The sequence below is a fragment of the Terrapene carolina genome, unplaced genomic scaffold (assembly GCF_002925995.2).
Source record: "Terrapene carolina triunguis isolate 2854851 unplaced genomic scaffold, T_m_triunguis-2.0 Scaffold66, whole genome shotgun sequence".
Taxonomy (NCBI): domain Eukaryota; kingdom Metazoa; phylum Chordata; order Testudines; family Emydidae; genus Terrapene; species Terrapene triunguis.
The window spans coordinates 42,942,979-42,960,389 of NW_020664417.1; the positions used below are offsets into that span (position 1 = coordinate 42,942,979).

The 17,411-nt window shown below is 39.9% G+C and overlaps 1 protein-coding gene across 1 annotated transcript in view; it reads left to right on the plus strand.

Annotated features, from left to right (window-relative positions):
* Nucleotides 1-17,411, plus strand: part of WWC2 (WW and C2 domain containing 2) — a 162,969-nt gene that overhangs the window by 134,886 nt on the left and 10,672 nt on the right. Inside the window, exons 15-21 of the mRNA XM_024194493.1 lie at nt 1,726-1,918; nt 3,844-4,008; nt 4,857-4,975; nt 5,786-5,984; nt 7,566-7,730; nt 11,543-11,635; nt 13,580-13,822. Of these exons, the coding sequence (XP_024050261.1) occupies nt 1,726-1,918; nt 3,844-4,008; nt 4,857-4,975; nt 5,786-5,984; nt 7,566-7,730; nt 11,543-11,635; nt 13,580-13,822 (1,177 nt within the window). The remainder of the gene's footprint in view (nt 1-1,725; nt 1,919-3,843; nt 4,009-4,856; nt 4,976-5,785; nt 5,985-7,565; nt 7,731-11,542; nt 11,636-13,579; nt 13,823-17,411) is intronic.

Genomic DNA, 17,411 nt, shown 5'->3' on the forward strand with positions numbered 1-17,411 from the left:
TAGGAAGCCAGTGAACATGAAGGATGTGTGTGACACAATCTTGTTTTTTGGAGTTAATAGTTGTGTCTACCACTATTATGCCCCCCTAAAATTTATAGTGCAGAAATTTAGAAAGACTGTGAAAATGGAAAGTTGAGATGAGACATGGCTAATGTACAGTATGAAGAAGGCTGTCAAAGTTAGAGCATTAAAGATCAAGTGAAGTACAAATATTAGCAGTGTTCTGAAGATATAGTAAGAAAAACAAGTTGATTCCCAATATTTTTGGCCTTGGGACCAAAGTAAAAGGTTGAAGTCAGACACCTGGGGCAAAGAATTCTTTACTCCACAAAAAGGACTCCAAGATATACTGTTAGTTTAAAAAATATGAGCTGTTTTCTTCTGATACAAAGCCATAGCTTGTTAGAAGTGAAAGAATTTTTAAAATCCAATATACTTGTCTGTATTTGTAAGCCGTTTACATTTTTCTTAGCTTGTACAATGACAATCAATGAAGTCAGTTTCACTTTTATTCACTTAGTACTGCCATCTTTGAAACACACCGGAGAATGTGCATTTGTGGAAAAAACACCTGTTTTCGTTGGTCCCTTTTTAAAAAAAAATTGTGTTGTGCTGTTGATGGTAGGTTTTATGAAACCTTGTTTTCACAATTTGGAATTTAAGACATTCAGTTGTCAGTGTCCTTTTAAGTCTTCAGAGTATTCAGCAGTAGAAAGCTGACATATCCGTGACTTGATACAGTCAATAAAAGTAGATACTTGGGAATCGTAGTTAGAGGACTTCAATATAGAAGAGAAGTCCAAGGTGGTTGATAGTGAGGTGAAAATGAAGCTAGCTAAAGTGAGAAGGTGCATAAAAGATGAGGGTTAAGGAAAGATCCTTGGTACACTTGATGCATATGTAAAGGCAGGATTCAAATATGGAAACCACACTGTTGGCCAGGGTGTCAATAAGAGTACAGAGACTGTTGAACTTAGGCTACATCTACACGTGGGAATAGGGGGTGTGATTATTAAATACTAGCATAATATTAATCTCCGTCAAGTACTGCTTCTCATCTTTCCTAGCTGTTTTCTTTCTCTTTTACTAGTTTTCAATTTTCCTTTTTCTCAGAAATGCATTCCACCATGCTACTGAAGTCATTTCTAAGTGTTTAACTTTTTTCTCTCAATTTTCCAACTCTCTCTCTGCTCCAAAAGGATCTTTCAACTTTCTAGGATTTCTTGTTTCCATTAGGATAATGTATCCCACTTTCTGTGACATGATCTTCAGCGTCTCTCACTTAATACTAAAGCAAAGGATTCATTTGGATAGAGTCAGCAATGCCTACCTCATCTGTCATTACCTTCCCAAGGCACAGAAATAACTTTTGGGGAAATGGCTGTGCAAGGGACAGGTGGGAAGTTAAATTTATCAGCCCCCTCTTTCTCCTTCCTCCCAACTGAATTGTTGCCTGTCCATTTCCCTGGCATGCACTTTTCCTTCAAACCTTGTGATCAGTTTCCCTCCACGGTGGAAGGCTGGCTGCAGTGATTCACTTTTCCCCTCAGCAGCTGGCACGTGTTAAGCATAGTGCACCTGCAGCTGAGCATGAGACAATTACAGGGGTAAAATATTAAGAAGCCATTAATTTTGGATTTTGTGAATGATCTTAAATTGTAATTGTGCTTGCATACTAGGTGCTATTTGCTACACATGTAAATCATTTTATTTTGTTCCCTTCAGGTATTTTAGGGTAGCAGTACTTCCATCCTCAGTTGACATCAGCTGTCTGTTCCGCACTAAAGTCCATCCTGCTATGGAAACCATTTTATTCAATGAGATATTCAGAGTAGCCATTTCCCAAGAAGCTTTGCAGCAGAAGACATTACGTGTAGATGTTTGTTCTGTCAGTAAAACTCGACGGGAAGAATGCCTGGTATGTATTTTTATATTAGCTTTGCTTGGCATGCATTTGTTTGTTTTATTCCCCACTGATGAATATGGCTTCTACAATTCTGCAACGCTCCCAGAAGAATTCAGCACCTCATCTGAGTTGTCTCAATAGCACTGATGATTACATTTCTCTGCAATTCCACATGTATACAATACGGTGTTGGATGGAGACAGTTTTAAAAGCTCTGTCTTGCCATGATATTGCACAATGACAAATTGATGTATAGCACACAGATGTAGATCATGAGTAATTTCATCTAAACTTCATTGGAGTTACATCAATGTAACACTGATGCAAGTCAGAGTAGAATTGGGTCTCCAAAGTATAAAATACAATATGTAAAACAAAGTGATGTGAACTTGTGTTGTAACAAAACACTGCCTGGAATGCAAATCTTTTGTACAACACTGTGTAGACTGCATTAAGCTCCATGTTTTGAGACTAGTATACTTCATTGTAATAATATGTGACATTAACAATCCAGGATACTGTAGACTGGGACATTATCCATTTATTCTGGCTTCTGACATGATTAACTGTGTCATCATCACATAACTAATAACTTGCTTTCATTTACCATTAAGCTTGCCATCATGTAAAAAAGACAAAAGGAAATTTCCCTTCCAGGACATTGTCATGGGGAGAGATCATTGTTTTATTTTGAAGTCTTTCCATATTTTGTATTTGTTATCACTGTCATCACATATTGTTGCCCAGTGGCAGTGGTGATATATATGAGGCACACTGATTAATAATCAAGGACTCTTTAAAATATAAACTGCAAACCATGAACAATGTCTCTAGCTCTGAGTCATCGTCCAAGGAGCCAGTGGACACTGCCCAAAGGAACTCTGCACAGGTATATGAGACAAATAGGGTCCACAAGTAGGCCCCACATTTGTAAAGAACCTCCCCTCGAGCTTCCTCCTCCTGGACTGATGGATGGTTATCTTGGCCAGCGCCAGGAGGAGGTTGATGAGGTGGCCCAGTGACTTTGTGGAGTTATAGTCGGGGAATGCGTACAAAAAAAGATGTGGGGGGGAATGCACTGGAACCTCAGCAGGAGGTTTTGGAGGTGCCAGAAGAGGGGCTGCCACTTGGTGCCTTCCAGGTAGATGTGCACCAGGGTCTCCCTCACTGCAGAAGGGACACATGTCAGGGCTGTCAGTGAATTGTGCCAACCAGGCACCCAGACTGACAGCCGTGGAGACTGAAATCCTCTATTTAGCTACAGAACAGAGAACTTAAATCTCCAGGGTATAGCCCTGACAGCAATAGTGCACATTTCCCCATAGTTCCCAACCAGTAAGCCTCAACCCTCACCTGAAGGTCTCCCTTCCCTGAATGAAAAGGTAGCTTAATCTCCCCTACTATTCACTCTTATTCTTCTTCGCTGATACTGCCAGGAAGGTTCCAATTAGTATTGGTGGTTGTGGGTGATTTTTGTGATGGGCCAACTGTCTGCTGAGAAGTGGACTGAGATCGACCAGAATGTCCTCCATAGGGTTGGTATTGTGGCTTTGTCTCTCCAGAACCCAAGATGTGCACTCTGCAGTGGACTCCAACAGTTGTTCATTATTTAATGCTACAGAATACCAGAGAAGCATTTTGGGGGTTTTCAGGGGTCTCATTTTTTGGTAACAGGTAAATGCTCAGCTTGGTATTTTATTTATTTCAAAAAAAATATATGCAATATTGAGTAGCTTGCACAGATTTCCATTTGGTCTTTAAACTCGGTTTCATCACTGGAAAAAACAATGCTTTTTGAGCTGTAAAACACTCAGAAATGCTTGTCAAGTTTGTGGTGCCCTTTGTACAATGAAAAATACTGTAGAACGAGAGCTCAGCTCTCATACAGGAAAAATGACCAATTTTAACTTTTTCCTTCCATCTGTCATTCTGTGTAGGCTGGAACTCAGCTCAGCCTTGCAGATTTATCATTTTCTAATGAGACCTATACTCTGTGGTATAATCTGCTGCCCTGCAAGCAAATTCCTGGCAAAAAGAACAAGGAACAAAATGAGGAATCGGTGTTTCTGCCTTACAAGCAATTGTCAGGCTCGTTGGACTTGGTGAGCAGTGTGTGTTGGCTAAGCCAGCGAAAGCAAGAAAAAAGGCATTGACCCCTACTCCCTCACCCCACTGAGGCAGTTGCACTAATGTTATATGCGCCAAACTGCAGTTCTTATTCGTTGACTTTACTAGGGCCTAGGGTCCCAATCCTGCAAGCACTCATGTGCATGCTTAACTTTACTAGTCCCATAGGGGGTTGTAAATATTAAGCATGTGCATAAGTGTTTGTAGAATCAGGGCCTAACTATGGGTTGCAGGATTGGGTCCTATGTTTTAATCTCTCCTTCTTCTGACCTTCCTTACATTGTTTTTAAAATAAGAGTCTCCCTAATTTCCCTGTTAGTTAACTTGGTTTCTTATTTTCATGTGTGTATTTTGGAAACAGCTTTGTTTTTTGTTCTTTGTTAAATGTTAAAATATTTTCATTGCGTTTTAAAAATACTTTTAATGCAAATTGTACCTTAATCATTCCAGTGAAAACAAACTTTTCTGCTTTGTGCTTGCATCACAAGAACAGCATGAGACATACGTGATTTTAAAAAATAATCTTTTCTTCCTATTTAGGCGATACTATAATCACCCCTCATTAGAGAAGAAATATACTTCATGGTATCACCCTATTAAAATACTTAAATCTCCTTTTGAATGTTTTCACACAACTAATTAGTATATAGCATGTCTGGAATTCTGATCCCCGGCATAAGCTTCCATACTTTGCCTTTTTATTATCACTTAATCACATTTTCCTGGTGTAAGGGAATGCCAGGGAAACGCAACTCTTGTAAGCGTTGTCATTTCTTGCCTAATGTACTGTGTCTAGTTTCATTCTCTTTATTTACGCCATCAGGATGCTGTCTCGGCTCTGCTGGAGAGGACATCTGCTGAGCTGGAAGCGGTAGAGCAAGAGCTGGCGGAGGAGGAGGAGGAGGAGGAGGGGCAGGAGAACAGGGGTGCTGATGAAGACTGGTAAAGCTGTTCTTTACATTGACCCTCATTGTAGGCTTAGGAAAAGTGCTTTACTTGCCAGGAAAAAAAAATCTCTTCCTCTTCAGGGACAATTTATTATCTTCACTTAAGTTTACCAAATATACTGAAAGTTCTAATTCCCCGCCCCCCCCTTCTGTGTAATCCACTCAGTTCTTCCTGACTCACTGACAGTGTCCCAAAATGCCACATCACAAATGTTACTTGTCCCATCTTATTGCAGTCCATAAACTGTAATGAGAGATGAATAGGAGTTAGGGTGAGGGGGCTGCTGCATGTCATAGACAGGATATGTGCTGTTTGTTCTTGTTTTGGAGGGATTGTGAACTTTCTCCATGAGTGGGGACAGGTTCTGTTGCTAAATCACTGTATCTTGTTGTGTATGTTAAGGAACTGTATTTCCCAGTACGCCTTTTCGGTAGTTGTCATACAGAAATGTGTGATCACGTACAGGAAGCTTTAATAAGGCTTTTTCATAGCATTAAATGTTTATTGTGCACGTTATCACCAGAGCAGCATGGTGCTATCACATTTAGTGTGCTTTGTTACAATGTTCTCCAAGGTGAATTATAACAGAGCTTTCTGTTTTTTCTTGGAGCATATAATTAAAAATGCATTCACATGAGTAATTTGGAAGCATTTGGTGATACTATAATCATCCTGTTCTTATCAAGATAACGTATTGATAACAATACGCCTCTTGTACAAGGTGCAGGATTTAGGCATTCCAGTACTTTTCTCCTGTGGGTCTTGTCAATTCAAGGATAACTTGGGTTATTTTTGTTCTTGCAGGTTAGAAATGCTAGCAGAGGTGTCTGATGAAATTGTGGATGAAGAGGAGGATGGAGTTAAATTGGCAGAGGAAGGCGGATATACAGATAACTTGAGATTATGCACCGATACAGCAGAGACAGATGAAAACAAGGGTGGGAAAGAAAGTGACCACGCTGATGCCCCTGGCAATCAGTTAGCTGCTGTAGTCCCGACACTGGTGAATATTTTAGATTGTGCTTCCCTAAAGCATACTGCATGTTTGAAGACACCACTTAGTATTATGAAATGTTTATTTGCTTCTTTCCCTTGGCGTATGCCATAATAGTATATCGGGTTTGAAAGCTTAAAGATTACCATGACATTTATTATAGCAATTGTTTGTATAGTAAGTTTGAGCAAAATCAGATTGGTCATTTTTGAGTTAGGCAAGTGTGAACTTCTAACATTCATTCTAGTTGAAAATGTTGCATGCTTTTAACTTAAAAACAACTACCTTAAAACTCCAGTCTTTACTTGGTCTCTGAGTAAGGAAAAAATTCAAGTTGAAAGAAAATTAGTTTAGTAGCTTTAAGGTTATGAATGTATAAGTTATTTTTTGCTTATGTATGTCATGATTTCATCTTTATTTTTTTCTTATTTCTCTTAAGATTGTGCTTTCAAAAAAAATTAAGATCTTTGAAGTTAGTGCAGGGAATTTAGACATAAATCTTCCATTTGAACTTGGAAAAGTTCAATGTTTGGTCTAGTGACTCATTGGGGATTGTAATTAGCTCTCAGTTAGTTCAGGGAGTGGCCAAATGGATTGAGGGTCTTTTGGGGACCAGACTGGCAGGCACAGGTCATGGCCCTGATTCAGCAAGATGCTTAAGCACATGCCTAGGACAACTTACCTGCTTAAAGTTAGACACATGCTTAAGTAATTTTCTGAATCGTAGCCTAAAGCTGTGGTCTAAGCCTTGTTAAGAAGACCTGCATTCAGCAGTGAGTCAGAGGCCTAGCAGCAGGTGGCGGTGCAATATCTGATTGCAATACTGATTGAAATGTGATTTACTAGTGCCAAATCCTCCTACAGTTGCTGTGCTGCTGCTTAAGACATTCTCTGGTCTGTATGGACAACTAGATAAGTGAAAACTTCAAAGAACAATCAACTTTGCTGTAGAAAAAGGAAAAAAGATACCTAAATGCTTACTTTAGTGGGCACAGTAAATAAAGTAGGACCTAATTAATATTGTATGAATTAGTCGAGTGGGAAGCCCCAGTTCAGATTAGTGAGGTTGGCAGATAAGCAGTTGCCGTGGGGTGGGCAAGGAAGAACAGCAGCAGTCAGTGATGTAGCTATGTTTCAGGGTGTTTGCTGCGGGGAGGGAGTCCAGGGGTAATATGAAATGCCCCGTTAGTCCTTTAGGCATGTGGCATCACCCTTCTCAGTCCTGCCCCCAGCACAGCATCAGAACCTCACTGTGAAGCTGTAAACTGCAAACCCAAATGTTTGTTCTGAGTACAGACTTTCTCGATTGTGGTTTACAGATTAGTGAGGCCCCTGCTGTAGAAGTTTCAGGTGGAAGTGGCAATTGTATTGGGCACAGGGAACACCTGGCAAGGTTTCTCTTACACTTTTTAACTGATTTTTTTTTAATTGAATACTGCTGCACTTAGTTATGGGTAAGATTCTTTGCTTTCTCTGTTGGATTTCAACTTAAATGGTCTTGGGAGGGTAGAAAGCAGTGCTTGAAAGGTATATCGCTGGCCGGGGAGTGTATGTGTATATATATTTTTTATTTTAAATTTCTCTTGACAGGTTGATAAAGAGACTAATACTGAGGAAGCAGTTAATGAGAATATGGCAGTCCGACCCAAGGACAGAGCCAGCTTGAGCTCTAGACAGCGTCCCTTTGTCAGGAACAGCATGATAGTGCGCTCGCAAACCTTCTCTCCAGGAGAGCGGAACCAGTACATCTGTAGGGTAAGAGGAAAAGCACTCTCAATGAGATACTATTAACTAAAGAGTCATTTAATTCCTTGGCAATGGCACATTTAGTGGCAATGAGTCATGTACTGGGAAAACCCACTTTTCACCTGCAAGAGTCTTAATTGTGTTTTTCTTGGATTTTCAAAAGAACATACTGATGCACAGTGGAACAGGCTTACAGTGAACTCATATATTGTGTCAAAACACTTTTACTGTGGATGAAAAGCAACCCTTTGCAGAGGGCTTGTATCTATGAAGTGTCTTGTGTTGGACCTTTGCAAAGGGGTGTGTTTCACTGTATAAACAGAACAGTAATTCACACATCGCAATACACTGAAATCATCTGGCAATTTTGATCTGTTGAAAATGTGTTAGAATAAAGCTCACAATAAGCAAACGCTGCATTAGCATTTTTTAATAACGTACCATGTGAGGGCAACATAGACTGGAAAAAGCTCAGCCGCTATCAGTTTTGAATCACTTTTTGAAGCTTACCGTGATTTCAGATTGGATAGTATGGTTAGCATCTACATGATGCAGTTCTGAAACTCTGCTGCAACTGTGTCCCTGAGCTCTGCCTTGGGCATTAGTCTCAAATTTGGTTCTGACAATACAGTTTTAGTCTCCCTTTGAATAGTGGTAACATGGAGACTGCCTTAGTTTATCAGCAATAGATATAAGTGTTTGGTATTTAAACAATAAAAACATTTTGTTTTAAAATCTAAGAAGTAATCACAAGCTGTATTACACAAATTTTAATTTAAAAACAAACTGATCTTTTTTTATTTGATATTTGCTTTGATCTGAGTATGGCTTCAGTGGTAAGTTTTTTCCCTCAGCATTTTAATTCCTTACCAATCCCACTCCTCAATTGGTCAGAAGTTTCCATTTTAAATAATGAAATTTTTAAAGTTGGTCCCAACTTTATGGTGATTATCTGATTAAAAAATTTAAATAATTGGTATGAAAGCACTTAGCACTATGTCATATTTATCCTGTCACAAGGTGACTCTCCTGTGAAATGACCTTTCACTTCCTCTTGCACTCACTAAGCATATTAGGTACCCATAGAATACTCTGCTCTACAGGCTTTGCATAACTTTTGGATAACTTTTTGGCTGAATCCAGGGCCCACTGTCTGTTGTTTAACCCCGGCACATTGAGATCTTGTTTACACTGGTGAACCTTGCAGCCCTAATGCTGTTACTTGTGCAGCTCCTCCAGAGGAAGTAATGATGGATGGTGTGATGTAGAGAGGGCCCTGATGGTTTTAGCTACTGTTATGTAAACTTGGGCATGGCAGTATATTCCACCCATCCTACCAGCAGTGGAGCTGAACTGGTGGTAAATTATGGCTATGAAGTTTGCTTGTATAGATGTAACCAGAGTGTGAAACCAAGGTACCATGCAGCATCTCAAATTGTGACTGTGGCAGGAACAGGACACAGAGATTGTGACTTGCCAAAAGATCATAGAGGAAGCCAGTAGTGGAGCTGGTGACAGAACCCCGACCTCCTGGGTCCCGTTCCACTGCCTGAACCACAAGACCATCCTTCCTCCCCCACTGTGCAGCATGTCCTGGGCAGAAAACATCTGATGGATATGCACTCATAGACTTCAAGGCCAGAAGGGGCCATTGTGATCATCTAGTCTGACCTCCTGAATATTGCAGGCCACAGAACTTCACCCACCACTCCTGTAATAGACCCTTGGCCTCTTGCAGAGTTACTGAAGTCCTCAAATCATGGTTTAAAAGACTTCAAGTTACAGACAATTCACTCCAGCTGATGTCCACTCCCTTATAGTAAAGCACCTCTTCTCAGATGATGATTTGAAAGTGACTCTCATGAAGTATGTATAGTCAGTAGAGTTTGTAGGGGGAGAGTCTCAAAGACACAAAGGATAGGTAGGGACCAAAATCCCATTTGTTCCTTTGAAAAGTGTTTAACGAACGTTTAGATGCTAATGTCTGATCATTAGTATTGATGAGTTAACAGCTGAGTTTGTATGGGAGAAGACTGACTTCTCTCTAGGGACATGTATCCATATCACAAGGTTCTTCTTTTCACATAAATGCTGCATTAGAATGCTGTAGGGCTCTGATTTTGTCAGTCATTGAAATTTCAGCAGCAAAATTCCTGTAGTTCATGTTAATTTTTTCAGCTCTTCAGAAAAGAGTACTAATAATCTTTCTGATAACTGTATTAGACTTTAAACCAGCTTTCTTTTAATTCTGCTACTGTATATATTGATATACTTATTCAGTTTGAGAACAATCTGTCATGTCATGGAATAGCTCAGTGGTTTGAGCATTGGCCTACTAAACCCAGGGTTGTGAGTTCAATCCTTGAGGGGGCCATTTAGGGATTTGGGGCAAAAATCTATCTGGGAATTGGTCCTGCTTTGAGCAGGGCGTCCCTTCCAACCCTGATATTCTATGATTCTATAGTGTAACTACATGGCACTTTTATCAGTAAAATTTTTGTTGGTCAGGGGTGTGAAAAAAACACACCCCTGACTGACACAAGTTTTACTGACAAAAAGTGCCGGTGTAGACAGCATTTTGTCGGCAGGAGACGCTCTCCCGCTGACAAAGCTACCGCCGTTCGTTGGGTGGTTTTATTTCCCCATCAGGAGAGCTCTCTTCTGCCGGCATACAGCAGCTACACGGGGGACCTTACAGTGGCACAGCTGTAGTGGCACAGCTGAGCCGCTGTAAGGTCCCCCATGTAGATATGGCCTAAGAAAAGAGCCACTGTTGTTGTTTAGTCTGTGGTAATGATTTCTGAGAAGTAGTAATATTCTTGAAGGAGGATCTGCACATACATATATTCAATCCAAATAAGACTGAGGTTGAGATTGTTGCTTGTTGGCCAGGTGAACGTGTAGAGTAATTTGCTTTTCCCTGTGCAGCTCTGTTGATAAGGGTCTACCCCAGGCAAGTGAATAGTATTCGCAACCTTGGAAGTAAGAGGACTGTAAAACAGCCAATGCTTTGGCAGTATGCCCTGTGCTAAGCTAATTAAACTTTTTAAACAATCCACAATGCATTTTCAATAAAAATATTGTAAACTGCAAATGATCCTATTTTAATTTCACCATAATTGGTGACTGATGCAACAGTCCATTTCAAGCCATGAGTAACCTTCCATCACCTGTGTGTCATCATTATGCTGTGACTGTCATGTGCTCTATGAGGAAGAGAATGTGATTGGCTAAGCCAGTGTTGGGCACAACTCCTCCAGGGGAGGCATATAAGATTGATTAAATTAAGGTGAGTGGGCCTTTAACAGTACATGAGGTAGCAGGGGATTCCCTTCCCCTGAAAGGGGGGCTTGACTTTCAAAATGTTGGGAAATGGGGTCTCAGCTAAGAAGTTAGGTTGCCGACCTACTGGCTGAATCATCGTTTTGCTTCCAAGTAAAAACTGCTGAAATGTCGATGTGTATGGGGGGGATGTTTATATTCATGTTATAGAACCACTGATATTGTCTGGATTGGCAATGTAAATTGAAGAACAAAAATAGAGTAAAATTACCTAATGTTATCCTTCACCACCACTAAATAGCCTAGGGTTCATTATGTGGCTTCAGATTGCTTTCATGCAGTAAATGTCTTTGCGCTCTTTAAGATGCTAACCCTGGACATATATTTTATCTGACTGAGAGGTTTTATTGAACCCCAAGAATGATCCACATCAACATCCTTGAGGTTTTCTAAATGTTTCTAACTTAAAACCAGAACAAGCCTTGTATTGAAATATACCGCTGTTTTATATCAGAGTATTTATATCCATATTTTGACAGCTGAATCGAAGTGACAGTGACAGCTCAACACTGGCCAAAAAGTCTCTCTTTGTGAGAAATGCCACAGAACGACGGAGCTTGAGAGTTAAAAGGGTAAGTGCCATCTCATCTGAGCAGTGATCCACATATCTGCTACTTTTTTCTATTTAATTTTAAACCATCAGCTTGATTTTAGGCATCTGGAGTCTACAGAGTGATCTCAGCATCTCTTTGAAACACCCAGACTCCCTGGGATCCCAGATCCAAATCTTGACACAACTGTGACATGGCCCATCATCTTTCCAAAGCAGATAAACAGAGTTCCATTAATTGTGTCTAGGTCCGTTGAATGAGACCTTTAGCAATAAAATTGTCTCGCCAATGTTTGGATAGTAACGATCCCATGGCATTTCTTGTGAGAGTATAGGTTTGCCCTGGTACCCTGGGGCAGAATTGCACCTTCCTCACTATTAGGATGTGTGCCAGATAGTTGCCACCCTCACATTTAGGGTTAGTTGTTTCAGAGATATGCTGTACAGTGTATAAAAGTCATCTGGATCCTTCAATAATGTGACACACTATTTAAATATAAAATAATATATTATGCATGTTTATATATAGTATACATAAAGAACACACAGACAACATTCATCCTAAACATACTTTTGGTGGAAGGGTTGGGAAAATCCCATAGTTTCAAGGGTTCAACCATACTTTGTTTTCTTTTTCAATGAATTTCCTCCAAGAACTTTTGTGAATAATGAAGGGATTTGAAGGAGAAAAGGATATTATGACAATACATAAAATGAAATATACATTCTCACCTAGGGGACTGTGTCCATTTTTGGTTACTAGGCTTCAGAGATACAACAAGCATTGAAAGGGTCTAAGGAAGGCTGACTGTACTTAGCAGGATGGCAGAGTTGATGTGGGAGAAGAGATTGCAAAGTCAGGGGGGTTTACTCTGACCATCATGTGAGAAAACTCAATTAAATTAAAGGAAGTAAATTTGAAGCACTGAAAGGGAAATACTTGTTTACAGACTATGGTCAATCTCTGGCATTCCCGAATCAGCAAGGTACTTTAGAAAATTAATAGTCCTACTGAAATCAATGGGACTACTCGCGCTTAAAGTTAGACATGTATTTAAGTGCCTTGCTGGATTGAGGCCTGCTACAGGAGGTCATTGAATCAAATGCTATGTCTGGAATTTTAGAAGTCCTGGATAATTTTGACTATTAATGACACATGCAGAGCTAAGAAAGCTAAAGACTGTTAAATCTCATACTTCATAATTGTGTTGCTGTGAGGGTCAGAAAGCAATTTTTCTCTAAGGCTTTTGGTCTACACATAAATTATGTCAGCATAGCTACATCAGTCAAGGGAGTGAAAAAACCATACCCCTGACTGACATAGTTATGCCAACAAAAGCACCACTGTAGATGCAGCTACAGGTCTGTCGCATCTTACGCGCATTTAACATGCGCGATTTCAGCTTTACGCGGTCGGCAAAAAACAAAAAAAAAAGAAAAATAACAATTTTAATACTGTACCTGTAGTGCGGTCGATTCCAGCCGCCATTCAACTCAATGTAATTTTGACTATACGTGGTTTTCACTTTATGTGCTAACTGCGGAACGGAACCCCCGCGTAAGATGAGACTCGCCTGTAACTTCATGAGAGAGGGCTTCTGGCAACATAGCTAATGTCATTCAGGGAGGTAGTGTTCTGATGGACAGAAAAACTCCTGAAAGTGGAGGCTTCATCTACATTGGGGGCTATGCTGGCATGGCTATTCTGGCATAGCCATATGGCATCTGTAACGTACAAACTATAGGAGTTTTACAGCATCTTGTGAAGCTTTAGGCACTGGCTGCTGCCAGAAGCAGAATTCCAGAGTAGATGGCCTGTGGACTTTGACCTGATCTGGTATGGCAACTTGTGCTCAGAAAAAATAAATGTGAACATTCCTTACCCAACTGGCAACTCCTTACCTCAGCCTTTGTATATTAAATGTACTCTTACTTTTTATTACATTATCATTCCTGAACAATTCAGCCTGCGTGCCAGTCGATCATGCGAAGAGCTACGCAAGAGCACCCTGTACGCACTTCTCTTGACTTGGAGCTGGACCTCCAGGCATCTCGGACGCGACAGAATCGGCTGAACGATGAACTTCAGGCACTGCGCGATCTTAAACAGAAGCTTGAGGAGATGAAAGCCAGAGGAGAGACTGACCTTCCCCAGTGTGTGTTGGAGGATGAGCGATTCCAAAAGCTCTTGAAACAAGCTGAAAAGCAGGTATAAATAGTGAACAACTCCATCACTTTATGATAAGCACTCCTTTATTTCCAGGGAGGGCTGTGCTTAAAAACCTAGTAGTTATAGTCTGGTTGTGAAGGAAGCACAAATGAAAAATGTCCTGTAATGTGTCTATAGATGGAATGGGTCCATAGTAGTATTAAACAAAAAAAATTAAAAACCCTTTACTATAGGTTCTTTGATAGATTTGGTTGTTTAGATGTTTTTAGAAGATATTTACAGGAGTATCAAGTTTAACTAAATACAAAGCTGAATTATGTAACATGAGTAAAAGATCATGGGAAATCTAAGGAAAAAATCTACTAAAGAATGAATCCAGGATCAAGTAATTATTTATTTATTTAAACCTAGAATTCGCTAAACACCAGAAGTAATGTTATTCTAAAGTTGAACATCAAATTGAGTAGCCAATTAATTTGGAGGTGAAACGCTCTTTTTCATTTGGAGGCGGGGTTTGTGTTCTGAAACAAAATAGAAATCCGTTTAAAGGTTTAATAATCTTAAATCCCAGTCTTCCTCCCATTGAAGTCAATGTTTTTATTTTGTTTGGGGGGGGAGGGAGTTGCTATTCAGTGGTAGCTGGCTCAAACTCTACACAGATGTAGCTGAATAGAAACCTCAACAAAGAGGGCATAGAGAGGCAGAAGCCATGATATGAGACTATAGGCTGTAATAATACCTGTGGAGGCACTGTGCAGCAGCCCCACAGGACCCCCACCCCAGTTGAGTTTGTCCTTCAGAACACCCTTCTTCTGACTTTGGCCAGGGAGAGCTGATTTTCACCCACCAAGAGGTAGGTGCATTTCAGAAAAGATTAAAAAATAAGTAAGAAATGGTATGTAAAATAGTCTACTGATTAGAGCAATGTAGGGGCTCACATTGCCTGGATAAATTACTGGATCTACCACAGACTCTCGGGAAGCAAGGCACATATCCTCTCTGTCCCTCAGTTCCTTGTTTTCTAAAATGGTTATATAATACTAGCACACAGTAGCATGGAGGGCTCCACGTTGGGAAAAGTTCTTGGAGATTCTTGGGTGAAATGTGCCGACAGTGCAAAGTTTGTTATTTTTATCCACGTGGATTCTTTGTGTATGTTTAAGCTCCTTCTTGTTGTTTTGTAACTAGAAAAGTTTGATTATTTAAGAAAAAAAGATAAATTTGTTAAACAATTGAGTATCAGACCTTATTTCTACCACTACACTTTAGCAAATATGAAGCTATTACCTTATTAAAAACTAAGGGATTACTCCAATCCATAGTTATCCCCATTACCATGTACATATCTCTGCATTAGTTAGTACTGTAAAGGTCCCTTAATACTTATTATTTTATATTTACTATCTAAATTTAGCCAGTCCCTCAAGGAAGTACCCAATGTATTCAGTATTTACATTTCTAGTGTCAGGGGACCAATGGCTGAAGTTCTCATCCCTCTCAGTGCAAAGCCTAGGCTTTTGTGGAGAATTAAGGAGAATGGCATCCACCCCCAAGTTGCATTCAGGTTGGAATGCTACAGTACAGTCCCTTCTAATGCCTCTGTTCCAGGCTACGAATCAGTCTCTCTGCACCTTCTACAGCTGTCTACACTGAGAGCTTGTAGGATACTCTCTGCGGTTGGGTTGAGTGGTTGTGGTTGGTTGTTTTAGTACTGATGCAATCCCCAACAGTGCTAGCAATGTTGAAAATACTATTGTAGACTGGCTGCTAGTGCCACTTTATCACTGTGTTGGCTAAACAGGCTAGTCTAGACAACATGGTCGTATTTCTTTGCAAAGCCTGCGAGTCCCAGCATAGTTACGACCAATACGGCTACAGCAAGTGTGGGAGAATTTTAGATAATCTTCAGTGAAAACAAAACCTGAAGGCGTGGGAGATTTCCCAGGAACCAATGTAAACAAAAATTCAGTGGTCCCTTTCTGGCCTGCTACAACAGTCCCACCACAGCAACCTATTTGGAGCCAATGTGGAGACCTCCCCTGCACATATAGGGTGTATAGCCTCCACTCCAACAGGGCTAGTGTGATCATCCATAATGCAGAGAACCTTGTATAGTTCCTCTGCAATAGGATGTATTTCTTCTGGTTTGAATAGGGTTAAGGAGACAGAGATCAGAAAAAATAGAAACATTATCCAGCATTTCAAAATAAGTTTTAGGTGTCTTAATATTTTAATAATAAATAAAATGAGTTCCCTAAAACAGCTCTCATCACATGCTCAGTATTTACATATCTGGAGTATAATCCTCTAAAGTTCTGATCCACTGTACCCTTCTGGGAAAGATTTCCAAATTTCATTTTAAAAAAAAAAAAAAGCCCATTCTGTTTCCCTGTTTGGTAAATTAACCTCTCCATATGGAGATAATCTGTAATATGAGGTTAATGCCACATAGACAAATCTTTGGTTTCAGCACCCTTTTTACATGTTATGCTTGCAGAACTGATTTTTTTTTTAAAGTGCAATTGCAGAAATAAAGACATATATCTTACCAACTGTATAGTAAAACAAAACTGCCATCCACAGATGTTTCTTTTTAGGCAGTATAAAACCCGATATAAATGTTGGGCCTGAGTCAAAACCTCAGATCTTAAACATCCCCTGACAGAATTAATTCAAATTTATGTTTTGAGGGTCTCTCATTTTTAAGACGTTTTGAACTGGTATCCTGTGCGCTTTCATACTGCAATTCAGTGTAGGAAATTAGAACAGCTGTTCAGAAATGAATTGTTGCATTGAATCAATATGGAACTTACTCACCCCAGGCATTAATCTGCTCAGAGGCTGCCAAACTGTGCTCTGTAGAGCACTTTTTAGTGGTCTGCAGAGAGTTGGGTGATAGCTGTTCACCTGGTTTTCAGCTGAGAAAAATGGAGCAAGTGGGAAGGAGAAGTAGAAAGAACAGCAAAAGTTAGACATTTTTATTCTTTTTTTCCAAAAGATCTAAACACTAATATTAAATGTCTGCAAAGTAGACAATGACTGCTTGCTATAACAGACAAAACCACTGCTAACTCCAGTGTTCGGATCCAAGGAACAGGTTTATTTCAGCATAGGTACAAAGTACCACACCTCAGCGATCAATTGAGGGTGGCGGGCCAGTGAACAGGCTGCACGCACCCTAGGCAAAGACTTAACGTCTCAGTACAGTCTTTTATACCCAAGATAATTCTGTATTTTTATCAATATCCCTCTCCTCCGATTCATTACATAATAATAAAGTTTTATGAACAAATATACAATTTAGGGCACAATGCAGAATGTTATAACTTGTTTACTTGTATAACTGGTGAATTTGTCTGGTACTTTGGGGACTTTCCTTGTTTATTCTGATTATATTTGGCTGGGTCATTGTGACTTTTCATTGTAACTTCATCCTTGTTGTGTACCCAAATATCAGGGACATTTCAAGAGCTGAATAAGAGAATACACAGTAAGTTAAATCTGAATTAGCCAAATGGCTTAGTTTTGCACTTCTTCCCAAAAAGGGTTATTTACAGGTAACCCTAAAAACTAGCCAACTCATTGTATTGATTATATTGGTTATGCACCTCCTTATATATTAGTAGCG